Source organism: Nematolebias whitei, chromosome 6, assembly GCF_014905685.2.
Source record: "Nematolebias whitei isolate Nwh7 chromosome 6, NemWhi1, whole genome shotgun sequence".
Taxonomy (NCBI): Eukaryota; Metazoa; Chordata; class Actinopteri; order Cyprinodontiformes; family Rivulidae; genus Nematolebias; species Nematolebias whitei.
Genome location: NC_056503.1, coordinates 17,691,914 through 17,708,920, shown reverse-complemented (window position 1 = coordinate 17,708,920; position 17,007 = coordinate 17,691,914). Strand labels below are relative to the sequence as shown.

The 17,007-nt window shown below is 40.3% G+C and overlaps 1 protein-coding gene across 1 annotated transcript in view; it reads right to left on the bottom strand.

The window, feature by feature from the left end:
- coq8b (coenzyme Q8B) overlaps nucleotides 1–16,931 on the bottom strand; it is a 31,590-nt gene extending 14,659 nt beyond the window's left edge. The window contains exons 1-11 of the mRNA XM_037678073.1: nucleotides 16,865–16,931; nucleotides 16,247–16,429; nucleotides 16,022–16,175; nucleotides 13,894–14,099; nucleotides 9,154–9,220; nucleotides 8,504–8,578; nucleotides 5,132–5,251; nucleotides 4,976–5,061; nucleotides 4,747–4,887; nucleotides 4,576–4,657; nucleotides 3,943–4,036 (exon numbers count right to left, since the gene is read on the bottom strand). Of these exons, the coding sequence (XP_037534001.1) occupies nucleotides 3,943–4,036; nucleotides 4,576–4,657; nucleotides 4,747–4,887; nucleotides 4,976–5,061; nucleotides 5,132–5,251; nucleotides 8,504–8,578; nucleotides 9,154–9,220; nucleotides 13,894–14,099; nucleotides 16,022–16,175; nucleotides 16,247–16,429 (1,208 nt within the window). The 5' untranslated portion in view covers nucleotides 16,865–16,931. The remainder of the gene's footprint in view (nucleotides 1–3,942; nucleotides 4,037–4,575; nucleotides 4,658–4,746; nucleotides 4,888–4,975; nucleotides 5,062–5,131; nucleotides 5,252–8,503; nucleotides 8,579–9,153; nucleotides 9,221–13,893; nucleotides 14,100–16,021; nucleotides 16,176–16,246; nucleotides 16,430–16,864) is intronic.
- Between the last annotated feature and the right edge of the window lie 76 nt (nucleotides 16,932–17,007).

The following is a 17,007-nucleotide window of genomic DNA, read 5'->3' as shown; positions in this document are numbered from 1 at the left end:
GCTTAGTGTATATTTAGTTGATGTTTTTCTTAGTTCATATCTTAGATGTTATTACTGTTTTTCTTATACATTTTATTGTTGGATGTAACTGGGACCCTGTGTACATAATTTCGCTCCACCACATGTACCACATGAGGTGCGAATGACAATAAAGAAACTCTGACTCTCTGACTCTGACTCTCTGATCTTCTGCAGCCATATATCCCACCGCGCTCTCTGAGGTCAGCAGACCAGATGCTTCTCTCAGTCCCAGAAACCCGTCGTAAGCTCAGAGGTGACAGGGCTTTCTCTGTTGCAGGTCCACGACTGTGGAATGAGTTGCCACCGAGTGTCCGGCAGGCTCCCACACTCTCAGTCTTTAAGTCTCGCTTGAAGACCCACTTCTATTCGCTTGCCTTTAACACGGTGTGATTTGTTTTGGTCCGGTCTGTTCTCTACTCTGTTGGCCATTTTAGTTAGCTTCTGCTGCTATTTGTATCTGTATTTCTATTTTATGTTTTCCTGTCTGCTGTGCATGTTTGGTTCTTTTGTTCAGCACTTTGGTTGGCCTTGTTGCTGTTTTAAGTGCTATATAAATAAATTGGTATGGTATGGTATGGTACTTACTCATACAAATTCATCTTGCTTGCACCATTATATTCTGCCATGTTGTTGTTTACTATATTTTTCTTGGACCTTGCAAATAATATATTTCTTTTTCACTTTTTGGTACTTTATTTAGTACCATTAATGAATGCTTTAGTATTTCTTTTTTTTTTTTTTTAGCGAGTCGAATCAGTTCTTCTCATCCTGAACATTTCATTTTACTGTTAACCTTGTTGACCTGCATTTGACAAATAAACAACATGACACAACTAGTGTTGTGTCATTCACAAACAATTGGTAACAAATGAATGAATCTTTTGAGTTAAACTGAACCAAATCACTTTTTTACCTGCTTCATTCCTTTCTCAGTTCAGCGAGCGCACCAGTCGGAAGAGGAACTTCTTTGTTCCATGATTCAATCGTGACGTGAATATGAACAACGCGGTGTGTGTGCCGTGCAAGTGGGGAGGGACCGTTGTTGACGCCTGAACGAATGTGACGTGATTCGTTCACTGTATATAAAATACATGCATCTGTCCTGAGGGATGCTAACCATTTCATCCTCATGGGGGACATGCTCTCATGCCATTGGCAATGGCATCTGTTTCTCCAAGCTAACCGCTAATGTTGAGTCAAGCCACGTGAAAATAAATGCACACACACGCCCCCGTTATCTTAAAAGACTGTGATACACAAAGTAATGAGAGGAGACAGAAGAGCGAGTGAGACTCACAGCAGGGCAAGCTGCAGCAGCGACACAGGGGTGGCTGAGTGTGCAGCTTAACTTGTACTGTTTACACACACCCTCAAAGTTGTCAGAAACAGAGACAATGAGTGAAGATGAGCGAGTCAAGAAGAAAAAGTGTTGTCAGAACACAATGTGATTGCCTTTCTGCTACAGCTGCAATGTTTATTATTTTTTATCTCCCCGTCTTTTCTTACCATTAAATGATACTCTATTTTTATTTCAATCTTTCCTATAGACCAGATGCTCTGTGTCCTCAATAAAGTATTATTATTATTATTATAACAGAGGACTCATGTTCACGTTTAGTGAGCGTGATGCTTGCTGCTGTAGTGTTGTGTCGCTGTGAACATAGACTGCACAGACAGGGGAGTGTGTCAGAGAGGGCAGGGAGCGAGTCGTTCCATGAACGTACTGCTGATTTGCACATGCGCACAAAAAGAACTGCAGCTGAGGAGCGATTCATTCGTGTAATGCTGTGCTGGAAGTGGTGCTGTGTCACTCACTCCCATACTGAACAAATAAACTGCATGAACTGAAAGATTCAGTGAAGAAATCCTTTGAACAAAACATTTTAATGAACTGATTCTAGGGATTCAGTACACCCAAAAGAACTGCCGTTCCCATCACCATGTCTGATGAGACGTGAGGCGGGACACTCAGTGACTATCTGGTAAACACGTCCCTCTTCTGGGTGAGTTGATCTTTTGTCTCGGTAGATTTTATTTCAGAGGCTCTCAACCATGAAGGTGAAGCACAACCTACTGACCTAAGATAAAAATTGAAAGAGTAGGGATGGAGTTAAAAATAAAAAACATTACTGAGAGGATTGCATTATTTTATGAAATCGTAACTATGAATTAAATGATGTATTTACAGTGTATTCTAATGTGGCTGATTTTTTTTTTGCCAATGTAAAATGTAGTAAAATTATAGTGAGAGCATTTGAAAAACATCTGACAAAATAATAACAAAACGTAAAACCATTTTTAGGCTTTGTCAGAAAAAATCCATGCAGCACCCAAAACAAATAAATAAATAAAGACATGGACATAAATCAATGTGTGGCTGATTTTTCCCCATGCGGTCTTCCAAGTGTTAAAGAACATCATGTGTGAAAAGCTGACCTGCTGATAACTACCAGCCGATCTTATGATCAGTGGTCAACTTCACCAGAACCACAAGAAATTAATTTGGTGGAAGTGGTCTTAATAAAAACTAGAGAAATCGCATTTCTTGCGAAAATGCCGTGTGAATGCTTATTGCTGAAGAACTTGCTAAAAATCAGCTGAAATTAGCTAAAAACATGCTGAAATGTAGCTGAAATGGAAGAACAAGCTTAAAGAAAGCAGAAACAACACACATTTGGTGGATAAGGTTTAAAGAAGCAGAAATGAGCATACAAAAAATGAAATTAGCAAAAACATTAGCTAAAAAGTAGCTAAAAATGTTAAATGGGCTGAACTTATACAGCGCCTTTCCATCTTCTCAAGATACTCAAAGCTCTTTATACTACAATCTGTCCTCATTTACCCATTCATACAGCACTCTACTAGATCTGTACAAAGAATAATTCAATTATTCATACAATAATTTATTCATCACATTCATACACTGATCGGTCACACATCGGAGGCAAAAAAAAAAAGGCTGAAATTACAAGTAGTACGTGGAGAGAGCGCATTTTTGTTGAATTAGGCTGAAAAAAGCTTAAATGAGTGCAAAAAATGTGGAATTAGCTGAAAAAGCTAAAATTAGCATAAAAACAGCTATATAGTAGCTGAAATAGTAGAAGAAGCTGAAATTAGCAGAAATAAGTTAGAAGCACAAAAATGTAGTTAGCAGAAAGAACCCGAAAGGAGCACAAAACATGAAAAAACAGCTGAAAGTAGCTGAAAAATATTTAAATTTGCACAAAGAAGCTGAAAGAAGCTGAAGAAGAACAAAATGTAAAAGGAGAAGAAAGGTTGTAAACAGATCTAAAGATTTGAAGGATGTAAAATGAGCTCAATTCATTTTCTATGAGAGAAAAAATGACAGAAAAGGCCAAATATTTTAAAAAGCAAAAGTTGCACCAATACCAATAGTTATAGCAGGATTGTCCTGAAACAGCTGAACATTTTGATTTATGATTTGGTGAAATAGCTTGAAAACTGCGTGACGAGAATCGTGCTGAAAAACGTACGGAAGAAAAACGGACCACCGTAGTGTGAATACTTCATAAACATTCACACAATAAGAAACAATATGGAGCCACAGTCTGAGGACATTTACTGTCCTCAACATTTTGTAGACTTACACCATGGACAAACAGACAGGGACAATCTAGAGACAAAAGGTTTGACGTTGATGTGTTACTCAGATGTAAACCTGGATCAGAGACAAGCGTTTAACAAATGGGTCACCTGTGACTTTGACCCCGTGACCTTGAAATCAATTGGGCTCATCTTTGACCCAGGAGCTCTACAGCTGTGCAGTTTGACATTTTGTGCAGAAACTGATTAAAAAAAACTTTCCGTTGCCCTTGTTTTGTCATGTCCGCATATTATATCAGATGGGTTATTTTCTGTGCTGTTAACAAACCTCGGTGCAGCCGCAGAAGTCAAAGTTACCTGAACTTCTTGGCGCACTCAGCTTCCCTCCTGTAGTCACACTCCCAGGCCAGTTCTCTCTGCAGGACCTCCAAACTGCTGTCTGCAAACAGACCTGTGGACAAAGCGGCTAAGTCAGCAAAAACAAGAAGTATGACCATGGCCCCATCGCAGGGGGATTTCAATAGTGAAGGTATATGTGTGTGTGTGTGTGTGTGCGCGCGTGCGTGCGTGCGTGCGTGTGAGAATGGCCAATGTTAACTGTAAAATGAATACGGTTTAATAATTTAAATTTGCATATATAGTACTAGTTTAAAAGAAATAATGTTGATGAATATTTTCATAATGACAACATCTAATAGTGAAGACAGCCAGGTGTTCTCTGCAGCGCCACCTTATGGTCAAGACTGGAAGAGATACCTTTTCTGTTGTTGCAGTTAAATTTTAAGTGTTCATGAGCTCGAGCAGTGATTTGATCTCCACCACATGCAGGATTCAGATGAGCGTTTAATTGTCAATACAAGGATAACATGTTACAAATCGTCACGTTTGATTTTTAAAATATTTTAAACACATCCGAGCGCTGTTAAAAACCTGATCAAAGATACTTCCTGTTTGTTTTTCATAAGTAAACAACAAATGTGTTGAAGTTACCTTCTGGCAGGGCCACGCTCATCTTCAGCACGGACATCAGGTTGTTGATGTCACTATGGATGCTCTCTGCTACCCCTGGGTACTGGAGGGACATGAGGAGAACAACACAAACTGTGACACACAAGTAGTCCTGGAGAAACGGTGTGTGTGTGTGTGAATCCTCTCTCTCACCTGGATCTTCAAGGCGATCTCTCTCCCATTTTTCAGAACCCCGTGATGCACCTGGCCAATGGAGGCTGCAGCAAAAGGTTTTTCCTCGAAGGACGACAGCTTGCCCCTCCAGTCTGGACCGAGGTCCTCCTGCAGCACTTTCTGTTCAATCACAAACACACATCGCTGCATTTTCCCGCGAGGCGTTTGATGTCATTAACGGCACGTCTGCTTGAGCGATCGTACTCACGAGCATCTGCCACGTGGGCATGAAGTCTGCGCTCTGACGCACCCGCTCAAAGATCTTCTGCAGCTGGGGGTTGATGAAGGAGTTATCTGAAGATGGAAACACATGAAGTTGTAGAACGACGTGAGCTTCGTCTAGTGAAGGAGCAGCCGTACGGACCTTGGATGCTGAGCATCTGTCCGATCTTGAGCGCCGCTCCTCGAACCTTGCACAGAGTGTTGACGATTCTCTCAGCGTTGGCCTCAGAGAGGAAGGGTGAGTCCAGCAGGGTGGCCGTGTCTGCAGAACATCAAACACACACAGGCTTCAAGTACAGCAGAGAACATGTGTTTTATAAACGACGTGTTGAAAAAATAAAACGCCACTGTGCCCCGTCACTGAGGGATTTGAATAGTGAATGTTTGCAGTTTTCAAAATTAGAGTTTTCTGGACAGGAATTGAACAGAGAATGCAGGTAAACAGAGGTAGCAGGAGTAACACCGTGTAGTTCAAGTTCAAGTTGTGTTCATTTGTCATATGCAGGTTAACACAAGTTAACAGTACAATGAGATGTTCAGAGTCAGAGATTCTTTATTGTCGTTTGCCCCACATGTGGTACATGTGGTGGAGCGAAATTATGTACACAGGGTCCCAGTTACATCCAACAATAAAATGTAAAATAAAAACAGTAATAACATCCAAGATATGAACTAAGAAAAACATCAACTAAATATACACTAAGCACTCATAACATAAAAACATTACATCGAACAGCAGCACGAACATGAGTCTGTGTGAGCAGATGAGCGCGCATGAACACAACATTGAAACAGATCAGCAGTAACATTGAAACAGATCAGCAGCAACATGATGAGATTTTTCACAGTGATTATTCTGGTTAGAGATTCATGAGTCTAACAGCCTCAGGGTAGAAGCTGTTCCTCAGTCTAGTGGTTCTACACGTAATGCTCCTCAACCTCCTTCCTGGGGGAAGTGGGGCAAAAAGTGTGTGTGCTGGGTGAGTGGGGTCCTTCATGATGCAGATGGCTCTCTTCCTGCGTCTGGAGGTGTAGATGTCTGTGATGGTGGGGAGACTGACTCCAACAGTCTTCTGTGCAGCCTTCACCACTCTCTGCAAAGTTTTTCTTTCTGCAGCTGTGCAGCCTCCATGCCACACATTGATGCTGGAGCACAGGATGCTCTCCACTGCACACCTGTAGAAGGAGGTGAGGACTGAGCTTCCCAGACCAGCTCGTCTCAGCCGTCTGAGGAAGTAGAGTCTCTGATGAGCTTTCTTGATCAGCTGGTGGTGTTGTTGCCCCAGCTGAGGTTGTTGTTCAGGTATACACATGTACTTGTAGCTGGAGGCCCCTTCCACTGCAGATCCTCTTATGTTCAGGGGGGTGTAGATGTTTTTGTTCCTTCTGAAGTCCACAATCATCTCCTTTGTCTTCTTCACATTGATGTGAAGGTTATTCTCTTTGCACCAGCTCTCCAGGTGTTCCACCTCTTGTCTGTAGCTGGACTCATCATTGTTTGTGATGCATCCCACCACCGCTGTATCATCTGCAAACTTTACAGCCTTGATGGGTAGCTGCACACTCATACGTGAGCAGAGTAAACAGGAGGGGGCTCAACACACATCCCTGAGGAGAGCCAGTGCTGAAGGTTATGGTGGAGGAGGAGAAGGATGAGAAGAACTAATTTGACTTGCTAAAACAACAAAGAATAAACAAACAAGAAATACTAAAGCATGCAATAAGGGTACAAAATTAAAGTACCAAAAAGTGAAAAAGTAATTATAATATTTACAAGGTCCTAAAGAAAGATAGTAAACAACCACATGGTAGAATATAACAGTACTATAATGTTAAAGTAGAAGAATAGTTTTTTGGGGTGTTCTTGTCCAAGGCAGCACAGGGTGATAAGACCATGGTGAGTGGAGGGAGCAAGTTTATCCACAAGCACCTGCAATGGAGGAGCCAGAGGGGGGCCAGAGGGGGGCCAGTGGTGGCCTTGGCCATCAAAGAGTAAACTATGGTCACCCCAATCATTTGAAGGAGACTATCCTTTCATGCAATATAAAAACTAGAAAGCACAGTTTCCACAAATGATAGGGGTGGTCTGTTTACACACACTCCTATACACACACATGGTGATGGGCATCTTGGATGATGTGGCAACCCAACTGACATAACGCCACAGCCTCATCAGCAACTGACCAATCAGCGATCTCAATTTGTCCCGAAGTGAAACGCTTGTTATTTGCAGGAGCTGCAGCCCATTTTCCTCTGACAACATTGTCGGGGTTGTGCATTATGAATGCATTGCAGTCAGAAATTTTGTGAAAGATCATCAGAAAAATGGTTAAACGATGTCAGTGGAGAACATAATTCCACCTTAGCTAAAAAAGAAAAAATATGATAACTCTCCCATTTTTAGAGCTATTCAGCTGAAATTTGGTATAGTGGTAGCTGACAACAATCCCAAACATATAGTCAAATCACATTTTAAAATTGTCATCAGCTTGGCAGTCCCCATCAGTTTCTCCAGGAACTTTCTAGTTCAGACAGTGTTACTCTTCAGCGTTTAGAGGGTGGAATACAGTTTACTGTATTCAATTTTAAAAACCTAAATGGAGTCTGGAAAAATATAAAAGATGAAGGCCAGCACAACAGTGATAAACAGGAAGTACCACGTATTCGTCTGTACGAAGGTACTGCAGGTAATCCTCCATTTCTGTCATAATTACATTGTACAGTATGCTTAATGGTTAAATTAAAGGTTAATGCTTAAAGCTAGTTGTGTTTTGTTTTGTTTTGTGTGTTTGAAATGTAGATATATGTTGTAACTTCTGGTTTCATAAGTGTTTGTTTGTTATGATCAGTTAACACTAAACAGATTTTGCACAAAGCGTTTATTAGGTTGTGCAATTTAAAATTTTCACTCAGTACAAACTGAATTTCACTGTGAGTTATTGCTGTGTCACTCTGCAGCATGAAAACATCCACTGCAGTAACTATTGTAAGTTTAACTACTTTATTAATATATTTGAAATTATTTTTTTCCTGTCTTCTTTGCCTTAGTAACTGCAGATAAGGCAGAAATGCCTCAGATTACAGTGTGAGCTTCACCACCTCCACCACTACAGATGTCTTGTTTGTCAGAGGTTAGCTCACCCTGAGGTACATTTCTGAGTGGGCGGAGCCATCTTACCACTCGCATCATGTCAGTATTCAGTGGTGACCTTTCTTGTTCCTAGATGAAGGCTAACACCAAAATGGAAGTTGGCGCGTTGCTTATTTTCAAGTTATCAAGCTCAACATGCACAAATGGACTGAACATATTTCCCTCTTCGTTCCGAGAGGAGCGACAATAATCTGAATCTCTTTAAAACTGTGGAAAAACTGTGGAACTTTAATATAACGAAGGCAGATTTTTAATTCTTGTTAAAAAGCTTTTAATCCAAATGTCCAGTCAGAAACACGTCAAGATCAGCAGCTTCCATCAGCCGCCTTCGATCACAGGAAGGAGCAGTGAAATGATCGTTACCTCCTTTCTGTTTGCCCCCTAGAGACTGTTTGGCCACTTCTGCGATGGCACCGATTCCCAGCCCGACTGCCAGTCCTTCAGCAGAGACAAACAGGGGACAGTTAGGGACATTTAGAGGACACGTGATGAGAGCAGTTTGCCACAGACGACGCTGCTTTTTGAAGAATGTTTTTAAGTCTGATATCTCAGTTCTGACTCTTGCAGAGTTTAAAAAGCTTGTTTGCTTTTGTTGCACACAAGCTTCATCAGCTGTTGTAATGATTTGTACTCCTCCTTTATACAAATAATAAACAGTAAAAATAAAATGTGTTAAATCCATTTTCTACACCAATACATTTTCATGTTTGTTTTATTTTTCTATACATTTGCAGTATAATGTAACAAACCCACAAAGGTTTTAAGTTTCATCTTGAAAAGTTTAGATTTCAAATAAAATGTGAAGCCTAACTAAACGTTTCAAATAATTTCTACAATAAGATAATAACACATATGAATCTTGTTTCATACCGAACTGCTTTGCCTCAACTTTAATAAACGCAGACCGATGAATTCATTCTATTTTAATTATATTTTACACTAAATTAGGTCCAATACCTCAGTGATCCATGTTTTTATAAATATATGGGGTAAATAAAAAAAATAGTTTTTACCTCCAAAATTAACGAGTCGGCTGATTCTTGTGGCAGGAACCTTCCTTTCTTTGGCGCGGTCACTCAGCTGAAGAAGGTGAATAAACAGTGTTTAGAAGTGGTAGAATTAACACAAGTTTCAGTTCTAGAGGTGACTGGACTTCTGGCCCTGACAGAACCATTATTATAAGATAAAACTTTATTGATCCCGCAGGAAATTGTTGTGCCAGAATTTCAGTATAAAGGAACATACACAAGGAATCGCACAAGATATAAAAATAACAGAGGTACAAAAATACCAACAACTAAGATCCAAACCTATAAAAAAAATTAATTACTGGGTATTAAACGAATTACAAATTAATAGTGTATCTTTTTGAAGATGTTATAGTAGGCCTGTCGAGATAAACAATAAATCAATTAATCGCATGATAAATTAAAATTATCAACCTCAATCAATCAATTCAACATTATTGTCCATAACATTCAATGAAATGTAGATTTGTCTTTGACATCTGACTTATAAAGCAAAATAAAAATGTGATTAAAAACTCAAAAAAAAACTTAAAACCAACCTCATTTTCATTTATCAACTTTATCATTTCTTCATCTCTCTCTTTCTGCTGAAGACACTGGATGACAAAAAGCTCAACTCCGGTGCTCTTCACTGACCCCTCCCTTTCTCTTTTCTCTTTAAAATCCGTTTTAACAATCCAAAATCTCATTTTTGGATTGTTAAAAAGCAGCTAAGCCGAGAAGCTAAGCTATGAGCTAAACTAACAGACCGACCTTGGGGAAAAACCTCCGTCTTGTTGAAGCTTCAAAATTCACGGTTGAAACCCGTGCCTTCGTCTAAAAAGTTGTTTTTCTCTGCAAAAAGAAGCTGAGAACTTGTTTACTGATTTTTTTATTAAAAGCTTTGTGTAACAACAAATGCTATGCTAAAGAGCTCAAACCACACCGCGCATACACCATTTTGAGAACCGAAAAAAAAAGGAAAGAGAGACAGCCCACGTCTCATCAAGGGGCCTCCCTCCCATTTTTCTTAAAGCGATACGCTGCTCGCTCCCTCACTATCTATCCTTTGGTTCAAATAGTCTTATTCTGTCATCCAGTGGTCAAAAAACGTACTACACTCAAAATAAACATTTCTTCTTAAATTTGACAATAATTACTAATTATTGTCAAATATCAAACAATATTACCATTTATAGCAATAATTTCTGAGACAATTAATGGCCCAGCAAAATTTGTTATCATGACAGGCCTATGTTATAGCCATAAGTCTTCTTATAGCTTCTGTTAAATGTCTGATTGGCAAACTCTGCACTAGTATTCCCATGGATCTGAACCTTGTGTAAAAGTCCAGATGGTAAATAATATATGTTAATATAAATTAGTTTATAATTATAAACCTAATTATAAGTCTAAGATCATCACAACAAAAACAAGTACAGTAGTATATCGGTATCTCTCAATGCTGAGGGGTTTGAATAGTGAATGTTTTTATTTTTCAAGTGTTCTTCTGGACTGGAATTGAACAGGGAATGCAAGAAAACCTTAATGGTATGGTGGCCTTGGCCACAATAATCTCCTGTCACCCCTATCATTTCAGGAAACTATACTTTTAAGTAAAATAAAGATTAGACAGCAAAGTTTCCTCCAGTAATTGAGGTGGTTAGTTTACATATACATATAGGGTGGCAGCCATCTTGGATTTTGATTTGGTAAACTTGATTTTCAAAAGAAACCTTTCTTACTCCTAGATGTAGCCACACACCAAAATGGAAGTCTCTTTTTTATTTTTCATGTTATCATGTTTGCAACATGTACAGATAGACAGAGGGTATTTCCAGTTCCCCTTCAGAAAGGTCAGTTCAAACCAGCTTTGTCACAAACTCTGTAATATTCACTTGTTTCAACAAGAAGAATCAGTCCAGAGGACCCGACAACCTTGTTAGAATATTTATTTGGTTTTGTTAGATGAAAGTTTGTTAAACCAGTGATTGCTTCTACATCATCCTCAGCATCATGGATGGACAGTTGTACATTCACGTTGGATATGGACAGAGACCACCAGTGACAACCCCACAACCCAGAACGGAAGAAGTGGGTAAAGATAATGGATGGAGGGACATCTTCTTCTTTAGGAGGGTCACCACAGCAGATCATCAGCCTCCATCTAACCATATCCCAGCATGCTCCTCTGTCACGCCAACCCTCTGCACATCCTACTGCATCCATAAACCTCCTCTGTGGTCTTCCTCTTTCCCTTTTCCATGGAGGCTCTGTAGTCCGCATCCTCCATCTCTCCTCTGCACACACCCAAACCATCTCAGCCTGGTTCCTCTAACTCGATCTGAAACTCATTTACAATTGTGTCCATTCTGATGTTCTCCAGTTCCACTTCTGTCCTCTGGTTTACTTATCAGACCAGGAAATTATTTTCCAGCCTCGTTGTCAGGTGTTGGTGAGTCTATGTGAATTTTAGTCTCAGCTTCCTGCTGTTAGCTGACAAGAGTGATGCTCAGCGTGGTCTTCTGCTGCCGTAGTCCATCTGCTTCAAGGTTGGACCTGTTGCGTGTTAGAGATGGTCTTCGGCAGACCTCGGTTAGAAACTAGTAATTAATTAAACTACTGTTGACCTTTCATCCTCTCAAACATGTCTGTCCATTCTCCTCTGACATTAATGAGGCATTTAACTGCTGCGTACTGGATGTCTTCTCTATTTTGGACCCTGCTCTGTAAACACTAGAGAAGGTTGTCCATTACTCTGAAATACTCAGACCCAACAACCTTTCAGTCATTAAAAGTGTCTGTAACTTCACATATTTGATAAATACAAATGCAATGTAGTAAAGATAACAGAGGACCACACTCCACTCAAACTGTTGTTGAGATATTCTCATCCACAGTAACAGGAAGTGGTGTCGAAGGGGAACGCCTGCTTGTGAACTGAACGTTGCTACAACAGCTAGCAACACAGACAGAAGAGAAGAACCTGATTATTTAGATCACATATGTCAAAACTCAAGGCCCGGGGGCCAAATGTGGCCCTCGGTTACATCTTATCTGGCCCCCAAGATGTTATTTTAAACACTAAACACGTTTATCACTTTAATTTTTTTAGTAATCTTTGATTATGATGTCAAAAGTGTAACAGAGAACGTCAAACAAGACCCATCAAACGTTTTTTGAGGAACCTGCAACCAAGAAAAGATGTTGGGCATCTGACTTGAGTTCATTTAGATTCTGAAAAAAGTTTTCATTTTGGCCCCCTTTTGTAAGTGAGTTTGACACTCCTGTCACTATCAGAGAGTGAGATGAACAGTCAGGAGAGGAAGGTCGGCTATCGGCAGAGCACTAGTTTTGGGCGCAGTTCTTTATACGTTTGAGGTCCTGGCAGCCGACAGCTCAACATGCTGGTCAAGCGAACGAAGGCGAAGCTGAACGGTTCCTCTTTGTCGTCCCTTCCTGTTGCACTTTGGCCGTACAAAGCTCTGAACAAAAATATGCCGTTCATGACAAAATGGGTTTATGCATCTTTTTAATCCTAAAATAAAGAATAATTACTTGCTAAATATCACGGGTTAAGATATTTTCTTTCAATTGGTTTTGCAGGAAATAAATGTCCTGTTCTGATGCTCAGTTTGAACTTCAGCAAGTTGTCTTCTCCATGTCTTGAGGCCAAAATGTATGGAGTTGCTGCCAACTGACTGTCTTCTTCTTCTTCTTCTTTCAGCTGTTCCCTCTTCAGGGTCTCCACAGCAAGTCGTCCTCCTCCATCTCACTCTGCCCTCTGTATCCTCTGTCCTCACTCCAACTACCTCCATGTCCTCTCTAACTGCATCCATATATCTCCTCTTTGTCTTTTTCCTGGCAGCTGCATTTCTAACATCCTTCTACCAGTATACCCACTGTCCCTCCTCTGGACATGTCCAAACCATCTCAGTCTGGCCTCCCTAACTTTATCTCCCAGTTGTTCAACCTGTGCTGTACCTCTGATCCTTGTCACTTCTAAGGAGAACCTCAACATCTTCATTTCTGCCACTTCCAGTTCTTTCTCGTGTCTTTTTGTCCATGTCTCTGTCTCCAGACCATACAACACAGCTGGTCTCGCCACTGTCTTGCAAACTTTTCCTTTGACTTTTGCTGACACCCTTTTGTCACAAATCACTCCTAAAACTTTTCTCCATCCACTCCATCCTGCCTGGACTCTCTTCTTCACCTCTGTGGTAGAGGTAGGGCAGCCGACTTGGGACCAGAAAGTCACAGTTCGACTCCCTGCCATGCCAACATTTCGTGGTGTCTTTGAGTAAGACACCTAATCCCTAACTGCTCCCCGGGTGCTAACATAGCTGCCCACTGCTCCGCCTGGGTGTATCTCACATCACGTGTGATAGGAGCATACAATGATAACAAATAGCAGTTTACACTTACTTTACCACATTCACCATTTTCCTGGACAGTTGGACTCTACATACTTGAAGTCCTGAACTTTTGTGACCTCTGTTCCTTGTCTGATTATCTATTTATATTAACAACAAGCTAAAAACAGGTGTACCTGAGAGGCCGATGAGTTTACAGTAGGTCAGTCTTTTGCAAACATCTTAGTCCATTGGCCAACTTGTTTTTTGTTTTTTTTTAGATATTTTATTTATTTTTCTGACATACCGGTAATTTAAATAACGTGATCTATATTTTAAAAATCAAATCTGTAAATTATTTTTACTCTAGATGGGAATGAGTTGATGCACCAACCTTTTGTCGTATTGGTTTAACCAGAGTCTGTTTCGCCTCTCTGGCTTTCTTCATGTCCTCTGGAGTGAGTTTGGCCACCACAGTGTTGTGAATGGACCGGGTCTGGTAGTGGTACCGCTGAAACTGGGGCAAGGTGTGCAGGGTGCGACTGCTCTGTGTTGGCCAGCCTGCTCCCCCTATAGCCATCCCTGGACTAGAATGCATCCCTAACAGAGGAGAGAGTCATGTTTCAGTGAAAAGGTGAGAACTGTAAAACAACTAACTTTAACAACTTCAGGCCAATCAGTGAATTAAAGGTGAACAAAGAACTTCAGACAAATGTTACACGTGTTTAATTATAATAACGAAGTTCCTCTGTGAAAAGTGAGCGTACTGAACTTTATAAACAGTCTTCACATAAAACGTTATGCATATTATTGGGCTTATATTCAAATAAAAAACACCAAATACTGATAATGGCATTTAATGTTATTTTATATTTAGTGTACGAGTGTATATGAGTGTATATGAGTGTATGCTCATTTTTGGTCAGGACCTCATAGTGGGTCATGAACGTGAGCATCTTCAGATCATCTACAAAAGTGACACTAAATGTAAAAAGACTACCAACAGCAACAAAACATCATGAACACTACAAAGAATAAACAGTCATAAATTAATAAAATATTATCATAGTAGAGACAGCTGTTAAGAGTTATTATGCCCTTATTAAATAAGGTTTATTAGAAGTTTGTACATTTAAACCAGTAATATTTAGAGGCACAAGCCAGTTAGTTTTAGAGTAGGAAGCTGAAAAAGTTTGGAAAGCACAAATAAATCATGTAAATACGGCCCGTTTCATATTTTTATATGTGCTGTGACTATAAAATTCAAAAATGATATTTTTTCCACTAAAAAAATTGTACAACTTTTTAGTTCCAACATCTAACATGTTTACTTTGTTTCACTGTAAATAAAATCCATCCATCCATCCATTTTCTTTACCCGCTTAATCCATTTTGGGTCACGGGGGTCGCTGGTGCCCATGTCCAGCAATCACTGTGCGGGGGGCGGGGTACACCCTGGACGGGTCGCAAGTCCATCACAGGGACACATAGAGACAAACGAGACAACCAACCATTCATTCTCTCACACACACCTAGGGACAATTTAGAGTTACCAATCAGCCTAACATGCATGTTTTTGGTCTGTGGGAGGAAACCGGAGTGCCCGGAGAAAACCCACGCATGCACGGAGAGAACATGCAAACTCCACCCAGAAAGGCCCCTGGACCGGGGTTTGAACCAAGGACCTGTTCGCTGAGAGGCAGCAGCTCTACCAGTTGCGCCACCGTGCTGCCTTTGTAAATAAAATAATGGTTTATAATATTTGCAGATTATTGCATTTTGTTAGTTATTTTGATAATTGATTAATTAGACGTGAAACTTTAATACCATCAGAGAAAATGTTTGGCTAGTCACTTCTTTATACCACCCACTTAGTTTTGTCTGAGATGAAACTAAAACTGTTTCACAAAAATATGTAAATTATTTGTAAAAATCATGGACCGACAGTACATTAAAATGTCTTTCATCAGGGTCCGTCTTCTCACAGCCCCACTTTCCTTCTTAAAAGAGGCCATCTTGCTTGTTTTTAGTGCACGGGTGAAAAGCTGACTTTGGAGATAAGAGATAAGAGGATGATGGAGATAAACATGAGGAACTTTCACCTCTGAGCAGCTAAATTAATGCAAAATGACACTTACATGTTTAAAATGAAACATATTACTGATCAAGATTATATCCATTTCAGGAAAGGATTTCAAATATTTATATCTGAAAATATCTGCTCAAAAGAAATGAATGTGTCAACAAATCCGTTGCTTTGCAGGATTCCTTTGTGCTCTGCCTAAATGTACCACATGGGATACATGCTAATGCCAAAACATCTGTTAAAAACTTAAAATAAAACCCGCACGCACAAAACAAATATATTTCACTTTCAGACTTAGCAATTTTTTTTTTTTAATTTCCCAAACACAACATAAATAAAATAAAAAACAATCAAAACAAGTTTTATGTAGTTTCAACATTTGTGCTGTCTTTGCACATTATTCATTTGGAAACAGGGATGTAGAAAATAATATTGCCTGTGTGCATCCCCCCGGCTGGTCCAGCTGGTCCTGCCTGGTTTTGATCCACAGCCTCAGGAGGGAACTCAGACCCCACAGCCCACTTGGCTGCTTCATCAGGGTCCATGTTGTCCCAACCCTCTGTGTCCGGAAACACGTCCTCCTTTGTCGACTGTAACACAAAAACACATGGTTATATTTTACTGTTGCTTCATTGTGCGTGTACTAGTCAGTGAAACTCACCGTGCTGTTGCTGCCCATGAAAGTGGCCACCAGTCCGTCCACCACGTCCTGAGCAGCTCTGACTCCTGGGCCCAGGGACGAGTTGCAGGCCAGCAGTCGGAGCTGCTCGCCCTGGGTGGTGACCAGAGCTGAGCCCACTTTCCCAGCCCCCCGGAGCACCTGCAGCACTTCTGACAGCATCATCTTAAACACACAGACACTCATTAAAAGCTAGGAAATGCTCTGCGCAACAATATCAACTAATACACTGATTTAACCAGAGTGAATCAGCGATGAAAGATGATACTACAAAAACTGTTACTCCACTACAGTAGTTTCACCTTGACGCTTCTCTAGTTGTTTAGGTGTCCTGACATGTGACACTACCACGAGCTGTTTTGTAAATGTGTGTTAAAATACCTAACAGTACTCATATTCACAAGAAATATCCTAGAAATTTGTAAATAAGTCATTCCGGGTCTGGTAATAACTAGCTAATCCGTTAGCTAGTTGGGTAAACTGTTTAGCTCTGCTAAAAGATTAATTAACTTTACTAAATACCGCCTGCACACTCAAGCCCTGACTTCAAACATCTGTAATAAAAACGCTGAAATGGATTAAACACTGTCAGTGACTTACTTTTCCAAAGAAAATACGTTACTTTAGATTCACTTAGCGCTGCCCTTTCCCCACACTGTGCATAGACGAGAACCTTCAACCGGAAGTTAAATACTATCTTCTTCTTCTTAATGGAGTTTTATGGCGGTTGGCAAACAACGGAA